The sequence below is a fragment of the Sturnira hondurensis genome, unplaced genomic scaffold, assembly GCF_014824575.4.
Source record: "Sturnira hondurensis isolate 20B ecotype Veracruz unplaced genomic scaffold, ASM1482457v3 Scaffold0014584, whole genome shotgun sequence".
Taxonomy (NCBI): Eukaryota; Metazoa; Chordata; class Mammalia; order Chiroptera; family Phyllostomidae; genus Sturnira; species Sturnira hondurensis.
In genome coordinates this window covers 106,958-126,400 of record NW_028087215.1, presented here as the reverse complement: position 1 = coordinate 126,400, position 19,443 = coordinate 106,958, and the positions used below count along the sequence as shown (strand labels likewise).

The following is a 19,443-nucleotide window of genomic DNA, read 5'->3' as shown; positions in this document are numbered from 1 at the left end:
CAGAATTTCTAGGATTTTATGACATTCAGTTTAGCATTGCAACACCTCTTATGATAGTGAAACCTATTTACTAATTTCCTATTCTTATGAAAATATTTCAAAAATGCATAAAAGTAGTTATTAATGGGAAATTTATAATCAGATTTTTGAAAAAATTAGTGGTAAGAAGTCAACTATAAAAATATTGTATTCCTATTCTCTTTTTTATCTTTGTTTTGTTAATTTTTTTTATCTTAGTCCATTCGGGCTAATGTAACAAAATACCACAGAGTAGATGGCTTATAAATAACAAACATTTACTTCTCACAGTTCTGGATATTGGGAAGTCCAAGATGAAGGTGTTGCCAGATTAAGCCTCCAGTGAAAGCCTGCTTCCTGGTTTATAGAGGATGCATTCTTGATCTGTCCCCACATGGTTAAAAAGGGCAAGGAACCCTTTGGAGAAGACACTAATACCATTCACCAGGGGCACCTGCTAATACAATCACACTGGGGGTTAAGAATTCAACATGAATTTGGGGAGGAACACAAACATCCAGGCCATAGCATTGTTTTTATTATCGTTGGTAGTCGTGGCGGTAAGGTGTATGTGTTCGTGTGTACTATTTGTTCAAGTAACGACAAGAGAGGTAAAAAAAGGGGTGTTATTATCTAGAAAGTATATAAATCACACACAGAAACACATCACAATGACTCCTATGAAAACCTCAATCAGTGAGGTTCTAACATACATTAAATTGAGAATGAAAGCTATTGTGAGTTCATTGTTCAGAAAAAGGGGTGTGAAGTTCAATGGTGTCAAAAACAGTATATAGTAAGTGACTGTTATTAAGCACACTATTAGAAGTGTAACTTCCATAGAGAACATCTGTAATATCAGATAAAACACTTCTCAAAAAAGTCTTATTTAAGAGTAGGCATGGAATTTCAGGGGAAAAGGGGAAGGATTCACAGGAATAAGTATAAGGGACACATAGACAAAAACTAAGGCGGGGGGGAGAAATGGGAGGGAGGTGGGGAGCACAGGGGGGTGGAGTGGGTGGGAGTAAAAGACAGAAAATTGTACTTGAACAATAATTAAATTTTAAAAATTTTAAAAAAGAGTAGGCATGGAGATCTACATTGGAGCATAGGGAGTATAGCCAATAATATTGTAACAAATATGTATGCAACGAGGTTGGTACTCCAAATACCTCTGTAAAGTACATGATTATCAACCCACTATGCTGTACATCTGGAACTAATACAGAATAATATGTAATACAAGTCATAATTGAAAATTTTTTTAAAAGTAACCCAAAGACTTCTTTTTTTTTTACTTAGCCAAGACAAAATTTCTGAAGAAAGCAACGAATGCTTCCTATTTCTGAGAAGCCCAGGGCTTTCTGATACATTTAAAACTTTAACCTTTGTCTTTTATTTATACCTATCATCTACTGTCAACAGAACCTTTTTGCAGACATGCACAGCTGAGTAAGAGATAACTAGCTACCCCCATCCACATGGGGGGGGGGGAAGAAAAGGCTCACCTATTGTTACTTGGAGCCTAGCTCAGTTTGGTTAGTCAAGATTCATCCATTTACTTCTTTTCTTAAGCAGATTTATTCTAAAATAGGCATAAAAAAGATAGTGGACAAAAGGAGGGAATTCATCCTGATATTTCACAGTAAATATTTCTGCAACTGTGAAGCAGGATTGTTACTTAAGGGCACTGCCTCTTCGCTGGACTGCCAAGATCAATGTGGGAAGAGAGAGTCTGCATTGATATCACAAAGTTAGCCCAAGAGGAGCTGGCTTTTCCCTTTTCTTGTGCACACAAGAAAGTAATTCTATCCTCCACTTAAACGCTTATTGAGTAATAAACTCTTTATTGATTTTTTTATGATTTTATCTATTTATCTTTAGAGGGGAAAGGAAGGAGAGAAGGTGAGAAACATCAATGTATGGTTGCCTCTCATGAGGCGTCTGCTGGGAACTGCCCCGCAACCCAGGCATGTGCCCTGACCGGGAATCAAACCTCGATCGTGTGGTTCACAGGCCTGCACTCAATCCACTGAACTACACCAGCCAGGGCCTTTACTGATATTTTTGATGTGCTTAACCTGATAATGATATGCCTATATCTTAAAATACTGCAATTATATAGCATTCCTTGAAGGTAATATCAAGCATAGTGGGTATACAGGAAGAGAGAAACTTAGAAACACATTTGAAAAAGCTGAGGTCTCTGATTCGTTAGAAAAGATCACTTTAGAATTAACATTCAACACAATACAACTTAATCGGAATTTTCCCTTGTCACTTATTTTCTTTAATCTCTAAATCACATAAAATATTTAATTTTGTAGAAAGTTTAATTATATAATTTTCTTTCTTTTAATATCAAATATCCTACAGGTTTCTGAGCATTCTTTTGAATAGTTCAGATTTTTTAATAGAATTTTTAAAAAGATTTTATTTATTTTAGAGAAATGGGGAAAGGAGAGAGAAAGAGAGGGAGTGAAATGTCAAAGTATGGTTGCCTCTAGCACACTCCTCACTGGGAACTAGCCTGCAACCCAGGCATGTGCCCTGACTGGGGATCAAACCCACGATGCTTTGCTTCACAAGCCTGCACTCAATCCACTGAGCTATACCACCCAGGTGAATAGTTTAGCTTTAAAGACTGGAAATATCATTTGAATTGGCCCTATGAATAACCAAAAAACAATTTTAAGTATAGGAGTACACTAGTTTTAAACGGAAGAATTCAAATGATTATCAACAGCAAACAATCCTATTCATTTCTCCCCTTAACTTTAAGATTCACTTGTAATTTAAAGAACACTGAAAACTGAAATGTCATTATCTGTCATCAAATGCTCATAGACTGCCTGCCACTGAACTTGAAATTTGTGGGAGGTTACATGAGAAATATAAGATATCACCCCTAACTTTAATGAGTTTGTAGTTGACTTGAAGGAATCAAAAGTAAAATTAATAATTAAACTCCAATTCACGAGATAGCTATGACAAGTACATTCATGTTCAAAGAGCAAAGGTAGAAGGAATACATTTCAATCAGCTTTGTCAGAATGAATGTTCTCAAAGAAAATAGGACTTTGCACTGATCTGGAAGAGAAGGGTTTAAACAGCAGGTGAGTTTCAGGCTGGTTAGCCTGGACGGCTCTTGGACTTTTGACATCACTGCAGCCTCAAAGGCAAGGAGTAGAGAGACAGGGTTTCAACAGCTTAAAATATGGCTGTTGTGCAATACAAGTAAAGCGGTTAACCAGATGTGGAGAGCCATGGGGCATTTGCCAGTGACTGTGAAGAAAGTGGTTTGCAATCTGGAAACCATTAACATTTTGTAGTGGCGGATTCTGTAGTGCTTCACTTCCAATCCCCGACTTTCTACTTCTTATCTCTGTCTCTGGCCTTCCTTTCCCTAGCTGGAAAATGAGGATGGGAGACTTTTTCTTATCTGCCAAAAAGAATTAATATGAGGCTCAAAAGAAAATAGCATAAAGGTGTTTTAGAAGCTGCAAACCCTTCAGAATGTTTTAATTCATATTACATTACTCTGTGTATCATGACTAAAATTTCATTGCTTGGGACAAACAATAAATCATTAATTTAGGCTATCCAGATATCAGTGTCATTCTGTGGATTTTTTTAATAGCTTGGGACAAAAATATACTGTGCCTTTCTCTATTATCTGGGCACAGTGCAGGTAAGGCAACTGCCTTCCCTTTAAAAACAGTGATAAAAACACAATTGCTTTTAAATAGCTCTGCCTCCCATGGCACTTGGTGCTGTCATTCTCAACTGCAGGGAGCCTTGGACCATCCAAGATACTTTCTGTCTTTGCACAAGACCCACATCAGAGATGCCCTGACAGGAGCCAGACACGGGCCATGGGCCTGAACGATATTTCAAGGAGAACCCAGGTTATGTTGCATAGTGCTTCCTGACTAGGTTGGGCAACCCAACAGCCCACTTACATGGGGATTTTCTGTTTGCCAGCTGGAAAAATATTTTTCTTTGTATTCTGTAGACAGTGCATGTTAAGTTGGTTTAGAGCGGCAATGAGGTGAAGCATGATATCTATAAGATTTCAAGAGGACCAGAGGAACTGGAAATCACATCTCATGAACTTTCTCTGATCTTAACACTTAGTGCCAAAACTAATTCATATGTTCACTTATATTTAAAATAGGTTATTTGGAACTCACCAACACACACACACACACACACACAATTCAATAACTTTTTTTCCTCACAAAGTCCTATTATAATGTGGATTATTCCCTATGGGTAAGTCGAATTTAATTGTCTAAGACTTGTAATCACATTGTTGAAGTCTTGTCTCATCTACATTACCTGAGATTTATCTTTGGTCTTTAGATGCATGCTAATCTTTAAAAAGTCAGTAATAAATCTGCGGGCTGCTTTTCCTGCTTTCCACTCCCCAGGCAGATGAAGGATTGCATTAGCTGAGTCAGGTGTGATACTGATAATACCAGGAAGCTGTGCAGGGGAGAGACCTTCTCATTTTTCTTCCCACAAAGTGAGAACAAACCTCTAAACCTTCCTCGGCAAGAGAATTTAATTTCCCTTCCAGACTAAGTGCTCTAATGGTTTACGACACCTCCTCCTTGCTCACCAATTGAGATGATGTCCTGCCAATGAAAATGAGTGAAGAAGTTAATAAAATTCCCCAGGGTCACAGGGGACAAGGAAAAGAAGTTTGTACCATGACTGCTTTATGATTGCCATTATGTTGACTGATTGTCTTGACCTACTGTGAGGACATGGGTCTTGAGAATAATCCAGGAGAGTATCTCGTTAGACTTTCATGAAAGAAAGCCAACATGCTATTCCAATGTCAAAGCTATGCACGCCATGTTTTTAGACATGTAAAAGACTTGGCCTTTAAAACTTCAGCATTCTAACTGCAGAGACAAAGGAGAGGGGTGAGAAGCTGGAAGCTACCTCAGCCCTCAGATTCAAGGGGCAGCTGTGGACTCACTCCAGGCCACAGCAAGCCTGCTAAAATGGCCTTGGTCACAGCACTGGTCATGAAGTTGGATGGTTCCAGAAGTCTGTGTGTGTGAGTCACCCTTCTCTCCCATGAAGTTGTTTGAGTGAAGCCAGAGTGGGTGCTGTCCTCCTGACAAATTAATTCTAATCTTTAGGCCAAATCAAACCCATCAGCCTTTCACAGTTTCTCTGCACTGGGCCAATGACACACCTGGCTGAGGAGCCACAGCTAGAGCAGGCTGGGTCTCCCTGGCATTCCTTAACCTGCACTCGCCCCATCCGATCCCATCCCCAAAGAAGAACGTACTTCTTCCAATTCAACTGTATCAAACTGCAGAAAGCAAGGTATCATCTTGCAGGGCAGTATGCTTGCAAAACTACAAGTGTAGGATTTCCAGTCAGCAGACTTGAATTTGAAGCCTTTTCCTGCCACTGACTTAAAGTGGGAATACAGACACTTTCATCATATTATCTTGGCTTCTAAAGCTGGCTAGTGTTCAAAGAATAATAAACTAATTTGTGAAACCTAAAATGACCCACGTGTAAGGAGAAGAGGTTGGACTTTCAGTTTAGTGCAGTTGTAATCGCAGCTTACATTTCCTGAGTAGTAATAATATTTAGAGTTAAAGATGATCACCAATGTTTCTAAAGTCAAACCTCCTGCTCTGGTTCCAGTCTTCCTAGTTAGATGGAGATGAGGGGCAACTCCTAGAGGAACTTGTCTCTGCTCCCCAGGAGAAGCTGGTCTTCAGGAGCCCTGGCTGACCCAGAGAACCAAATCTCCAGTGGACTGCCCCACCTCCAGCGGGAGCAAGCAGCTCCATCCACCGGGATGCCAGGTTACCGCGGTGCTCCTCGGAAGGGTGCAGACAACTCCTCCCACCTAGCCTCCTTCCCAGCTCCCGCTGCCTTCTCCCATCCTTCATCACCTCTTCCCCTCCCCATCCCTCCGCCCAACCCCCGCCCCTTCAGTCTAGGGAATTTCCCAAGCATCTTAAAGCTTGAATTTCCTGCCTGGGGGGTAGGGGCAAATGAAGATATAAGGGATAAGGAGGGCTTGGGGACTCCACAGTGCACTGGAGTTTCAAATCCTCGCGCCTCCTCCTTCTTGAATACGCTTCCTCTTGCCGCGCGCTCTTCGCGATATGAGTCTCCTGCGCAGCTCCGCTACCCGCTTCCCCGGCCCTTCAGGATCTCTTTGCGCGCTGCTTGCGCTGCTGCTGCTGCTGCTGCTGACGCCGCCCAGGCCCCTGGCCAGCGGTGAGAGCTCACAGCCCCTGGGACGCACCCGACAGAGTGGTGCGCCCCAGCCTCTGCAGCGGCGGAGTCCTGGGCGCGGGGAAGCGTCCCAAGCCGAGTTTACTGCAGGAAAGCTTTCCCAGCAACCTGCCCTATAACAGTGTCTCTCCTTCTGCCCCAGCTGGTCCTTCCTCGTCCTCAGTGAGAGAGCTGCGTTGCCAGTGTTTAACCATCACACCCACGGTGCATCCAAAAATGATCAGTAATCTGGAGATGATCGTTGCAGGCCCGCAGTGCCCCAAGGTGGAACTCATGTAAGTCCTTGTGCACCTCGGTGTCCATTGTAACATTGCCTGGGATTTCAGCTCCTGCTGCTCACGGGCTCATCCTCATTTTCCTTTTCTTTCTTTTTCTTTTTACCCCCCCCTCCCCGCCCCCGCCCCTGCAGAGCCACCTTGAAGAACGGGAAGGAAGTCTGTCTGGACCCAGAAGCCCCTTTGGTCAAGAAAATCATCCAGAAAATTCTGAGGAGGTACCTGGCACTTTGATCTTTGTGGTTTTTAAAATATCTCTTAGGCTGTAGCCTTTGCAAGGTCGTTATATTCTCTGCATGTGTTTGGCTACTACTTCTCAGCCCATTCTTGAAATAAAAGGGTTGTTCAGGAGAAAAGGGAAAGTTATCTCCGAACGTCCTGGGAAAATCTGTATCCAGAATCTTGCATGTAATAGCGTACCTAAGTGATTATGCAGAATTCATGACTAAGACGTATGTATTTTGTTAGTATAGTCCTTGAGTCCACCCTTTGCTCTTTATTGATCTTAAACTCTGTGTTTTGCAAACTAGTCGGAGTATACAAAAGTGTGGAAATTTTGTTAAACTGGCATTTTTTTCTCAACAGTAGACCGCAGAAAAATTAAGAAGGATCGTGCATTGGAAAAATTGCCCAGCTCATCAGCAGGGCAGTTTTCTGGGGATCCCTGGACAGAAAGAAAACAAAAATAGCAAAGATTTAATCTCCTCCACTGAGTTAGGTTTCCCCATGAATTCCTCACTTTGAGGGAAGGTTGGGAAGAGGAACCTATGTTTGTTTTTGCAGCTTTCTGTTCATCTTATGAAATATTTTACGTAGTATTTACTGTTCTTTGTTTGTTGTTACTTTATCTGCTATGCTATTGAAATTACTGGCAATTGATTTAATAGTGAATCAAGAATCACTGGTTGCTACTCTTCCAAGGCAATTAGTTTATTTCTAGACTGTGTTCCCTAGAATGTTACTGAAAAAACTGTGGATTTAATATGTGAATGGTATTTTTTAGAATGCTATATATAAAGTTAAGCTGTTTCCCCACTCTTCTTATAAAATTGTAACTATTTCAGCATTGTTTCTTAAGGAATATATTAGAGAATTTCCTTACTCTTAACCTTGGGATCCTACTTCAGTTACATTGTCTTAGAATACTAGGCACAGCACACAGTTATCATTGCAGAATATATTCCCTTATTTAGAATGTCTAAATATCTGACCTGCACAGTTGGGAATAATATATTCTTTCCTATAACTTTAGACATTTGATGTCTTCTTAGTATGGCATAATGTCATGACTTACTCATTAAACTTTGTTTTTTTATATTGTATTTATTAACTTTTTATTAGAAGTGTGATAGTTTTAGTCACAAAATATCTGCTTTGGATGAAGAAGGTAGGAAGTAGGTAAATTTATTATGGCTAGTTTTTATAGAAATACATTCTTTTAGGTTTTTTTTTTTGAGAATGAAGCAAACTCAGCATAACCTGTGCTCTGAAGGTCTTGAAAATATATTTACGCTATCTGAATATAAACTCATTATTTAGGTTTCAAAAAAATACACAACACTGCTAAGACTTGCAGATGCTTATGTTGTATCTTTTGACCATTTTGCTATAAAGAATTACAGATGCATCACCTTTACTGTGTTAAAATTGTGTCCCATTGGTTTATAGTACTTCTTTCACTCTTTGGAATAAATAAAAGGTTTTAAAAATTTACTCATGCTGTTTCTCCCTTCTTATATTGTTGTAAAAATGTATTTTTCTTGAATTCGACCTTATTTTGAAAATTAACTATACTCTTCTTTGGCTCTCTGGCATTAGAGAACCAATGTGATTGCATTAATTCAGCCTTTCCAGTTACCCCATCACGCACCAGCTGTGTTCTTTAGAAAACACGAATTGGTAAGACTTCCTGACCTTAAATCCTCCACTGGTTTCACATTTCCTGGACATGAAATATAAGTTGCAAAGCATGGCAGATTGTATTCAGTTTCATCCAACTCCTGGCTCCTCCTTCAGCATTACTTTTCCTTCCCATCTTTGCTGTCAGGTGTTTAGTTCTTTCCTGGGCCCATGCCTTTGCATTTGCTAGGGCCTCTACCTGGAAGTGGCTTTACTCTTCTGCCTCTAGGAGGAAGCTTATTCATCCTTATGCACTCAGCTCAAACAATACATCTTTCACAATGTTTTCCTTGACACTCCTAGCACCATTCAAGTTTTCTACTTCAATGTTCCCTTAATATCTTCTAGACATCTGAATTTATTTGAATAGCAAATGTTGCATTGTTTTTACTCATTTATTGGTTTCCCTTCCTTCCTTTACTAAGAGCTTTCCCAGAATATCAACCATACTTCATTTCCCTCTGAATCTCCCACACCTGACACAGACTGGCTTAATGAATTAATAAATTATTCTGACCCTCAGGTTTTCATTGCCCTAAAATCGATAGCCTTGCTCATGATAAGTACGAAATTCAATTTCTTTACTCACTTTTCTCCTTCTTGTTTACAAATAATTCAAGGAGACCTGGGGCATACGCAGCCCTGCCCCATCCCCAACTTATAACACTTATGCCTCATTCACCTGGCTAATTCCCATTCTTTCTTTGAGGTCAGTTTACCTGTCCTTTAAGGTTTCTCTGACTTTCTCTCACCACATTAAAGCCCTTTGTATATTCACTCATAAACCTTTGTTCTTTTATTTAATAACATTCTGTCACCGATATGACTATAAGGTCTCTAAAGACTATACAAGTATATATGTGCCACTTATTTAATGTGTATTCTAACCTCACTGTAAGCTCCATCAGGTCAAAGACAAGGCCTATGACATTCAACTCAGTTCCCAGGACAGTGTCTCCTCAGCACACAGTAAGTGCTCAAACAGATGCATGATCTAGGCTAAACAAGTCCCACCGTTTCTCCAGCTCATTCTTAGGAGAAGTAAAAAAACAAAAAAGAAACAGACTAATCCAATTCGTACGTGCGCGCACACACACACACACACACACACACCAACTGAATTAATATATTACATGAGGGAGGACCAAAAAAACCCAGAATTTATTTATAAAAATGATGTATGTTTTCTTACATGTTTAAATTTTATTTGTCTACAAAGTGCTCTACATTTCATGCAATACACCTATTGAGACTTTCTTTTTCCATTGCTCAAACACTTTTTGAACTCATTAATTTTAACGTGTTTTGGTGCTTCTGCTATGTTTTGTTTCACCTCAGCAAAGTGTTTCCCTTTGAGAACTTTTTTCATCCAAGGAAACAAAGACAAGCTGCTCAGGGCAAGATTAGGTGAATAAGGAGGGCTGGACATTGGGGTGATGCTGGTTTTGGTCAAAAACTTCTGAATACTCAGGGCAGTGGGCAAGTGCAATAGTAAATCACTCACCATGAAATGGGCAAATGCATTGAAAGAGTCTTCAAAAAAATTTTCCCGAAGCCGAATGCAGCCTCTGACAACAATGCCGGCTGGTACACTGATACAGACAGGTACCTAGAATATTCACCTAGTGGGGGAAATCTGCCCTACAAGGGGCCCACTCTCCAGAAGACAATTCCAGGTTTTAGGGGTATCCCCATTGTATATATTTATATTGGCATGTATTTGTACATACCAGTATATGTTAATATGCTATTAACATGCCTACATGTAACCTGTTATTCTTCATCTTTTTATCTCCTTATACATGGCATATCAAGTAGATTAGTATATGTTTTTCTATTATTTATTAGTATATGTAATACACAGAAAGAGAAACAGAGATAGATACAAAGGTATAAAAAACCTAGAGTAGATTCAGAAGATGGGTTTCCTGACAATTTTCCAGCAGTATAGAAAATATAAAATACCTTAAAATGTAAAATATATGTTAAGCTTCTGAGGTCTCTTTTTGTTATCTTAAATAGTAGCTTTGTATTTGTTTGTTTGAACATACAAATTATACACTAATCATGAAGAAAAAACAAAAAACCAACCAAATCACCATAAATGTTTAAATTGTAAATTTCAGTGTTTTAATCAAAGCCTGATTTTTCACATCAGCCCCAACACACTGATTGAATAAGTGCCTGATAATAGTAAATGACAGCATATTAAGTACCCTTCGGGTGGGTGAAATGTATGGTTTCTAAAGTACTAAAAATTACTGGTATACTTTTCTGTATCATTATTCAAGATCTTTCTTTTTCCTAAAACCAAGATTTATAAGTTTAGTTTGCTCATAAACCCTAGCATAAGACCTATTTGAAATATCCTTGCCATTCTATTTGTCATGCTCAGGCCATAATTGGTCACCCCATAAAGAAGATAAATCGCACTATATTACTGATATATAACCTAAACCAAAACCTCAGTGATGGTTTGAACTCACCAATTTTGGATCCCATCATTAGCAAACTCAAGGACTAACACATCTGGGGAAAACTAATTTAATGTATGACTTCTAAGGATATGTCTTACTATTTTCCTCTTACAAACCCCAATGTACTCTTTTCACTCTGTTATCTACCTAAAACTCTCTTATATATTAAATTGCTGGGAATTGAATGTGTCAGCTAAAATCTACTCTCTGTTACTGTCTCAATTCAGACGGTCTCCGTGTATAAGGAATGTCTTTCATGCTCCCAGACTTTCCTGCTTGCCTCTGGGTGTGGCGCCTTCACCTAATCCTTCAATTCCTGAAGGTCCAACAAGATCTATGACCAATAAAACTAGTGGCTTTGTTTTTCTATCATAGCTGTAATTCTTGCATAAGGAAAAGAATTGCTGCGGGTAACTCATCTTTGACCTAACGTCAGAAGTCCTTTCTGGGTGTTACGAATTGAGAAATTTAACCAGACAGAATGAGCACCTGGGGATTTCAGTTTGCCTCGCTGACTGAGTCATGGAAGAAGACAAGGAAAGTGCCTGTGATTCTGACTTTGGTTGATGGTCATGGCTGGCTTGTAGTAAGCAAAACTATTATGAGATTTCTGAGAAGGATTGTTCACACTTCAAATATGTAGGCTGAAATACAACATAGAAAGAGCCAGGGTCTATGTGTAAAATTTTGTTTCTACAAGGTGTAGAATTCTGTCTCTTAAATATTGAGGACTTCCCAATGCCACACAAAGTAAGTTTGATGATTGTTTCTGAGCCTCCTTTGAGTTGTATCAAAAGAAAATTAGTTGATTCATTTTCAGCAAGAGAGTTTGGTGACACTTCTTTATAATTTGGGGTGCAGGACCAAGTCAGAGCAACTGTGTTTCAAATCTAATTTTGCATATATTTAGCTATGTGACTCTGGCAACCTTTTTTTAACACCCCCACCCCTCAGTTTTTTCCTCTGTAAAATCGGTACAGTGATACCTATCTCTCAGGCACTGAAAGCTATCCTGCCATGAAGTAGATGCTTGATGAACATTAATTCCTCTCCCAAGTCTCCTAATTCAAATTCCTCTTGGCAAATGAGGAGACTGAAAGCAAAATAGTTTTTTGTTTTGTTTTATCTTCAGATTTATCCACAGTTTCCACCTATGTGTGAAGGATTAATTTTAGTGCTCCTAAGAATTTTTCCCACCATTCTTTTTAAAGAAGATTCTCAAATCAATGCATTCATATTCTGCTATGTTTTTATCAATTATGTGGTAACATTATCAAAATGTATAATGTATTTTCCTCCTTATATACATTCATCCACCAAATATCGATATATTTGACATCATTTATTGATAAGGCAGTTACATACTAGACCCTGTGCAGTATTCATATAATATAGAGATTACAAAGATGAGACACTTTCAGCCTCAATTAAGGTCCTTTGGCAGCAAATATACTCAGAGAGTCTTTTTCCATGACAAAGCTTTTTGGAAAGTTGAATAAAAAGAGACTAGATGTTTTAAAAGAGAAAGAGGAAGAGAGAGTCTTAGGAGTTCTTAGAATGAAGCTGAGAGGGCATTGGTAAGCAGGAAGCTCAGTGAAGACTGCTCACCCTGCCCCTTTCAGGAAATAGGGAAGCAGCGCTGGGCAAAGGAAGAGGTGCTGGTGGGACAAAAGATTCAGCTGGTGCTATGAGAGGCTCCGAGCTGAGGTGGCCTTTCTGAGTGTTTCTGAATCGTGGCAAAGGAAGCAGCTCTGTCTCCTTCCATCGAGCAGCCATTAGTGTGGGCTACCCCTGGAGAGAGGGCATAGCTTTGGTGAGCCAGTCCCTTTAGGCCGTGGGCTATGCCCAGAGAGGGCCTCAGCTGTGAGCTTTCTGTGCCCATCATTCCAGCAGCTGAAGAAGGCCGCCCGTGGTGCTCAAGGGCATCTAGGTGGTGCATCATGGTTTCAGGGGCACGGGAGGGGAGGGAAGAGGAGGAGAGGGCAGAAAAGAGACTTGGAAGAAAGGGAAAAGGAGGAGAGTGGAGCACTGTTTTTTTTTCTCTCTCTTTTTTCTTCTTCCTATCAGTTACCTACTCTCTTTTCTCCTTTGTCCTTTCCTTTCTTTCCCTTATCCTTCACTTTTTAAAATTTTTCTATTAATTTATTACTGAGAAGTAAAATTATGCTAATTAAAGGGGAGGAGGAGAAGGAGGATCAATATGTCCCAGAAGAAGTCTTAGCCATTACCCAGCATCAACCAACCACGTCCTGTGTGAATGGGGCCCCTTCGGACTTCTGAGCCATTTCAGTTGTCCTCTGACCTCCCTCTTTGGTGAGCATACGCAGGAGGACAGCAGAAGAACCTCCCAGTAGCATCCAGAGTCATCAGAAGTGATAAACTAGTGTTGTAGGCCACCAAGTTTGGGGTTGGCTTGCTACCCAGCAAAAAGGATCAAAAGAAGAGCATCCCATAGCTGATGTTCAACCAGTAATATTAATCAATATAAAGTTAGAATAAAAATTCTGAGGTCTGCAAAAGACTGCTATGATCCTGTGTAGTATATATAGTGCCCAGGAAGATTCCCCCCAGCCCTCACTCCTCCACCCTCCTCACTCTCACACCAACCCCACCCCACGCTTCACCTGCACACACAGGGCAGCCTCATTTGAATGGGTCCCAGAGCAACTGAGGCCTGGACCATTCTGGTCAACTCAGAGTCATAAAAATTTTGATTTCAGCACTGATAGGGAATCTTTTGTTGTCTAGTATCTCTTGATTCAAGTGCTTTCAGAAACTGACCGAAACTTTTATTATCTCTGGGATCTTCTGGACCAATTGCTTTTATGACGAATTTGCAGAGGATAGCTTGTTTTCTTCATACTTGTGAGATGTCAGTTTAAAACATTCTATGTCACGCAGAGTTAATATGCAGGTGTGGGTAAAAGTAGGTTTAGAGTTGTGAGTACATGAAACAGTTTATTCTTGTATTATCTTTTACTAATTACTATATTATTTTCTATACAAACAGCTGTAATCTTACTTCTGCCCATTCATTTTAAATGGATGATGGTCTTCCGATGTCTCTAGATATTTTTTGTTAAAATAGCCTAACAGATAAATTCTGTTTTGAATTTTAGAAAACTTTCGAGTTTCCTGAATGACTCTGCTGTTTATACAATGACTTAAAGGGAAAAGAGATAAAGTAACTTACCACCAAGAAAAAATATAACCCTACCAGGGTGACAGTGTAAGATTTATAAAAAGGCTGTTGAGTTATTTTTAAACCCAAGATCCTCTGACACCAGTTTTCTAGCATTTATTTAGGTTATAATTTTAAAAGCTAACTTCTTTTGATTGAATAATAATTTAAAAATTTTGTTACCCTTTTTCTGTACAGTCAGTTATCAGTGCCTGTGTGGTATTTCTATTCAAGGATATCAAAGACAATTATGCAAATGACAATAACAGCAGTTATCAGCAGTGGTAGTAGTGAGAGTAGAGTAGTATTTATATCCCACTACTTTGCACAAATACTTGGGGTCTCATCTTTCAGATAGAAATTGTTAATGACTAAGTCACACAATGAAGAGAATTTCGTGATGCCAGGAACATAGTAAATACTTAATCAAACTTTATTAAACAAACAAGCAAGCAAAAAACTAACGAAGTTTATTTACCTAAAATACTGACTAGTAAGCTTGTCAAGTTTTAGTGACTCAAGAAATGTGTTAATACTTCCTCATGAACTTTGTTGACAATGTGTTTTTCGTGACCAAATACAGTGGTTGATTAAGACAGTGACTTGATGACCTGTGCTGTGTGCATCCTCTTTCCTGGTACCAACTAACTCAAATAGCATCACTGGTTCAAAAGGCTTTCAGTATTGCTTCTCTGAAAGGAGTAGCAACTTCTCAGTAATTTTACTAAGTGAACGAGGGAAAGAAAACAACTGTGTTTGAGTCCAGTGACTCCTGCAAATATGGTCCACCCTGGGGGTTGTGATGACAAAAAAGGAAAGACACTATGAATGATGTTAAAGATCATTATATCTTGCTCTGGATATGGTATTGAGCCTCTGTTTGAAAAAATATATCTGCTTTTTAATGATGGCGAAAGGCTATAAAGTCATCACTCAGGTAGACCTCGAAAGAGGTTTGCTTTCTGTGCTTTGTTTTCCATTAAGATTCTCTCCACAATACACTCCACGTCTCACATCTCAGTGGGAATGTGGAGTAATAGTAAAGAGCATACTGCAAACAAATCCCAAAGCCCTTAGAAGGCCACTAATTTCCAGCTTAAGCTTTTCCATAAGCCTTCTCTTAAATTATGAATTTATGGTTTGGGAGAGGTAGAAAATCATTTTAACTTAAAATGTTCTACTAAAAGACTGTAAGTTATAAAAAGAAAGCAAATGAGATGGAGAAAAATAAGGACTACACTAAAAAACAGGAACTAAGAACTAAGTAGGTGTAGCCAATAACTGATGAACAAAGAAAATTGGATTAAAACCTTTTCTAGTCCTGGCTGGTGTAGCTCAGTGGATTGAGCGCGGGCCTGCAAACCAAAGAATCGTGGTTCAATTCCCAGTCAGGGCACATGCCTGGGTTGCAGGCCAGTTCCCAGCAGGGGACGCATGAGAGGCAACCATACACTGATATTTCTTTCCCTCTCTCCTTCCTTTCCCCTCTAAAGATAAATAAATAGGAATACAAAAATCTTAAAAAAACTTTTCTAAAAAACGTGGAAAACTTAATTACTGAAATCACTCTTTTGATAGAAAGCAATTTTGTACATTTAATATTTAAAAAACTTCTTCTAGAATTTTAAAGGCATAAAAATTAAACAAAAAGAAAATGCGAAGTTTAAACATGTTATAAGATTTATTATATACAGCTATAAAAGGAAGACAACTCTTGCCCAGGACCTTATCAATTATGCCCAGCCTTCCAAATCACCTTTATTATACTGCAAGTACTTTTGGCCATTTGGAATTTGGTTTGAGAACTGTAGCTGATTAGAAAGCAAAGAGAAACTTTTCTTCATGTGATAGATATTCATTGATTTATTCACTAGCACTGTTTAGGACCTCATGTGTCATAGGATTCACGAGGTTCTCAAATAAACCTTGGGCGTGTCTCTGCCTTCAAAAGTATACCGTCCAGTTGAGAAAGCAAGTCTATAAATGAGACAGAGGTGTAGACAATAACATATATAAGCCAGCCTGGATGTGGAGGCCCACCTCCGCATCTCTGTGGGGGTTTACATCAAGTGGAGTTTGAGATCAAAATCCTTAATTAGGGTCTGAGGGCTGAAAAATAAAGATCTTATTGCAACTTGTATAGCACAAAACTAGAAACACCCTTAAAATCACCAACAAGATATAGGCTGGACAACTGTTAATGCCATAGACTGTCACACAGCTATTAAAGAGAATGGGACATAACTACACTGAGGTGGCATGAAAGGATGTTGAAGACACATTTTTGAAGGACAAAAGCTGTATAATGATTCCATTTGTATAAAAAGTTCTATGTCTATCTCTATGTACATACGTATATCTCTGTGCGTTCTGTGTGTGTGTGTCTACATATATGCATATGTGTGTATATAAATACAGACAGAATAGAACACTAAAGCCAAATTATTATCAGTAGGAGTAATAGTAAAGAGAAATTTGCATGCTTTATCCCACATGCAGTATATGAGTCTTTTACAATAAATTATGTATTTCTCTGTTAGACTAAAAAGAAAGGGAAAAATAACGATGCTGGGTCTTGTTTTTTAGGGTCTATTCAGATGACGGAAACAAGCAGTTTATTTTCTAACACAAGAGATGATGAATTTACTTCTACTTTCTAAATAAAATTATAAAAAATAATATATTTCAAAGATAGAAAAGTCCCTGTAAACTAATATGCAAAGTGAGGTTTTTTCGTAATTAATTCATTTTATCCACATACTGCAAACAAATCCCAACGTTTATCGACAACCGGGAAAGGAACGTCTGCTTTCCCAGGCAACGAGTAAAGGAAGATAATTCTCTTTTTACAGAGTCACATATTTATGTTTTCTGTACTCATAAATTATCTACTAGGCCTCATATAAATTATATTATAGGAAAAGAGGGACATACTACATAGTTACACAAAGAAAAGATATGTATTTCAGCCTAGTTCTCACATAAGTGCAGTGTTAAATATGTGTAAGGGAGATAGTGCCTTGAAATAATACATAAAATGAAATTCAGCAGAAACTTTGACTTGCCTGGTGTTTATCTGGGTTGAACACAACTTGAACAACCTTATACATATATTACCACATGATCTCACTCCTCCTGTACCCACACCGCCCGTCCCTACCCCTTTTCTCTCTACTGGCCTTGAGGGAGTGTGTATAAAAGACATCAGGAGAGTGTGAAAAGCTACTTAGCCTCAGGCTCATTGGCAGCCATCCACCCTCACGCTGCCATTTCCTGGCCCTGGGAGCAACTCCACCTCAGTTCTCTCCACCATGGGCTTCAGACCCGGCACCAACTCCTCCTATGCCCCTGCCAGCCCACTTCACGTTTTACAGGTGTTGCTGCCACTGTCCCTGCTCCTGATTGCACTGGTTCCCGCCACCACTGGAAAAAGTAAGAGAACTTTAGGGAAGGCTGACAGTGGAGTTCCTGCTTTTCCTGCGGCTGTGTCTGGGGGTGGGAAACTGGCGGGTGCTCCTGGGGCTGAGGAAGGAAATTATACTAATAACTCTAAATGGAGGAGCTAACGTGTGCCTGGCTTTCTGTTTGGGTACTTTACTAAAGGTTTCAGATCATATTCTCAGTGGCCTTGTGGGAGAGCTACAATTCTCTGGGAAGGGGACTGAGGAATCAAGTCAATAGATAAGAGCCTTAAGGTAATCATGACCACTAACGAGTGCTACAGTTTCTATCCCAGCTATCCGCATGGATAAGGAGCGGCACATTGAGCTTCGCTGCAGGTGTGTGAAGACCATCTCTGGCATTCATCCTAGTAACATCCAAAGTGTGAATGTGATCAAGACAGGACCCCATTGTTCCAGAGTTGAAGTGATGTAAGTCCCTGCTTCTGTATCATTAACTGGCTAAGGAAACCCTCTGCCTCTATGCCTTCAGCCCCATGGATCCCCTCTGAAAGGCCAGGATGCTCAAGTACTTCTATTTTCCCTTGCAGAGCCAGACTGAAGAATGGGAAGGAAATCTGCCTGGATCCAGAAGCTCCCAGAATCAGGAAAATGGTCCAGAAAATTTTGGAAGGTGGTGGGTCAGCTGCTTAATCTGTTCACTTTCTGTCATCCCCTCTTCTCTCCCAGGGAGAGTAGGGGTTTGAAGCATTAACTTTCTAGCATCTTTATTTATTTGGAGTGCTTTCCATTCTGTCTCAAAAATTACATTTTATTATGAGAAGGCTGGCTAGCAGATGACAGAGAGAAGGTGGGAGGAAGCAAGACTGGTTTCAAAATAAAATATATGGTGTACTCCCTAACTCATGGTTAACTGTGGTATTGTACTTTGCATCTCTTTATTTAAAAATTTCTTTCCTAAAGAGCTTTGTATTGACTTACCATGCTCTACTTTACTGTTAAACTAGACAGCCCCATGATGAGTGATCGATTTCATAATGATCAACAGTATTAGGGTCACATAGAGCCCAGCACAGAGCACTTGTTAAATGAATGTTGTTCATATGTCTGCGGACTTAATAGAGTTTTTCATTGTCTTAGTCCTAAGATGTCTTGTTTAAGAGAATTCTTTAAAAATGCTTCTAATGTTTATTTTAGCTTTCAAACCCTAAAATTAATAAAGTTGTAGAATGTAAGTTTTGTGAGCACTGGTAATTCAATATTCAGTATTAGTAAGCAAAAGGAAAATACATAAAAAGAATGAACAAGTTCTATCAAAAACTCCAGTATTTTCTACAACAAGAATAGTAATAATAATATAATACAGAGTCTACTTGGTATAAAATATTTTACCTTGACATGTTTGTATATATTTGATTTGCTGTATGTTTGCAAGGTTAAACTTTTACTATTAAAATCAGCCTTGCAAATAAGTACAATAATTAAAACTTTATCAGACTACTAATTATTATTTTGTAATCAACAAAACTTTCATTTATTTCTTAATTCCTCAAGTTTACACCCACACGAGTCTCACAGAACAATTAGCATGAAATCCAAATTTGTTATTACTTTGTTACCAGAGATTAATTTTAACAGGATTGTTGAGGGAAGTCTTAATTATCTTTTTATTCTTTTTCATACTTTGGTATTCACAATATGACCAACACAAGGCACTAGCTGGTAATCTGTTCTATTTTCAATGTACTATAATGAGAGCTAAACTTTATGAACAATTTTTAATATTCCAGATATAATAAATGTTTTACATGCACAGAAGAAATAATACTTACAAGACAGATACAACCTGATTAAATGTCCTCCAGAGAAAGAATAACTGGGTGACTCAGCTTTGTCCCTTGCTAGCTCTG

General features: G+C 39.0%; 2 protein-coding genes across 3 annotated transcripts; both read left to right on the top strand.

Moving 5' to 3' along the window:
• The first annotated feature begins 6,058 nt into the window (after window positions 1-6,058).
• CXCL6 (C-X-C motif chemokine ligand 6) lies at window positions 6,059-8,288 on the top strand. Its single transcript, XM_037063426.1, has 4 exons — window positions 6,059-6,282; window positions 6,443-6,575; window positions 6,710-6,793; window positions 7,161-8,288. Exons 1-4 carry the CDS (start codon window positions 6,168-6,170, stop codon window positions 7,177-7,179), a joined length of 351 nt encoding a protein of 116 aa, XP_036919321.1. The 5' UTR covers window positions 6,059-6,167; the 3' UTR covers window positions 7,180-8,288.
• Window positions 8,289-17,309: 9,021 nt separating this feature from the next.
• PPBP (pro-platelet basic protein) lies at window positions 17,310-18,768 on the top strand. Of its 2 annotated transcripts, none has more exons than XM_037063424.1 (3): window positions 17,310-17,564; window positions 17,869-18,004; window positions 18,124-18,768. In XM_037063424.1, exons 1-3 carry the CDS (start codon window positions 17,444-17,446, stop codon window positions 18,224-18,226), a joined length of 360 nt encoding a protein of 119 aa, XP_036919319.1. In that variant the 5' UTR covers window positions 17,310-17,443; the 3' UTR covers window positions 18,227-18,768. The 2 variants fall into 2 exon arrangements, with proteins under 2 accessions (XP_036919319.1, XP_036919318.1); XM_037063423.1 differs by having other exon boundaries at window positions 17,313-17,564; window positions 17,857-18,004.
• Window positions 18,769-19,443: the final 675 nt, after the last annotated feature.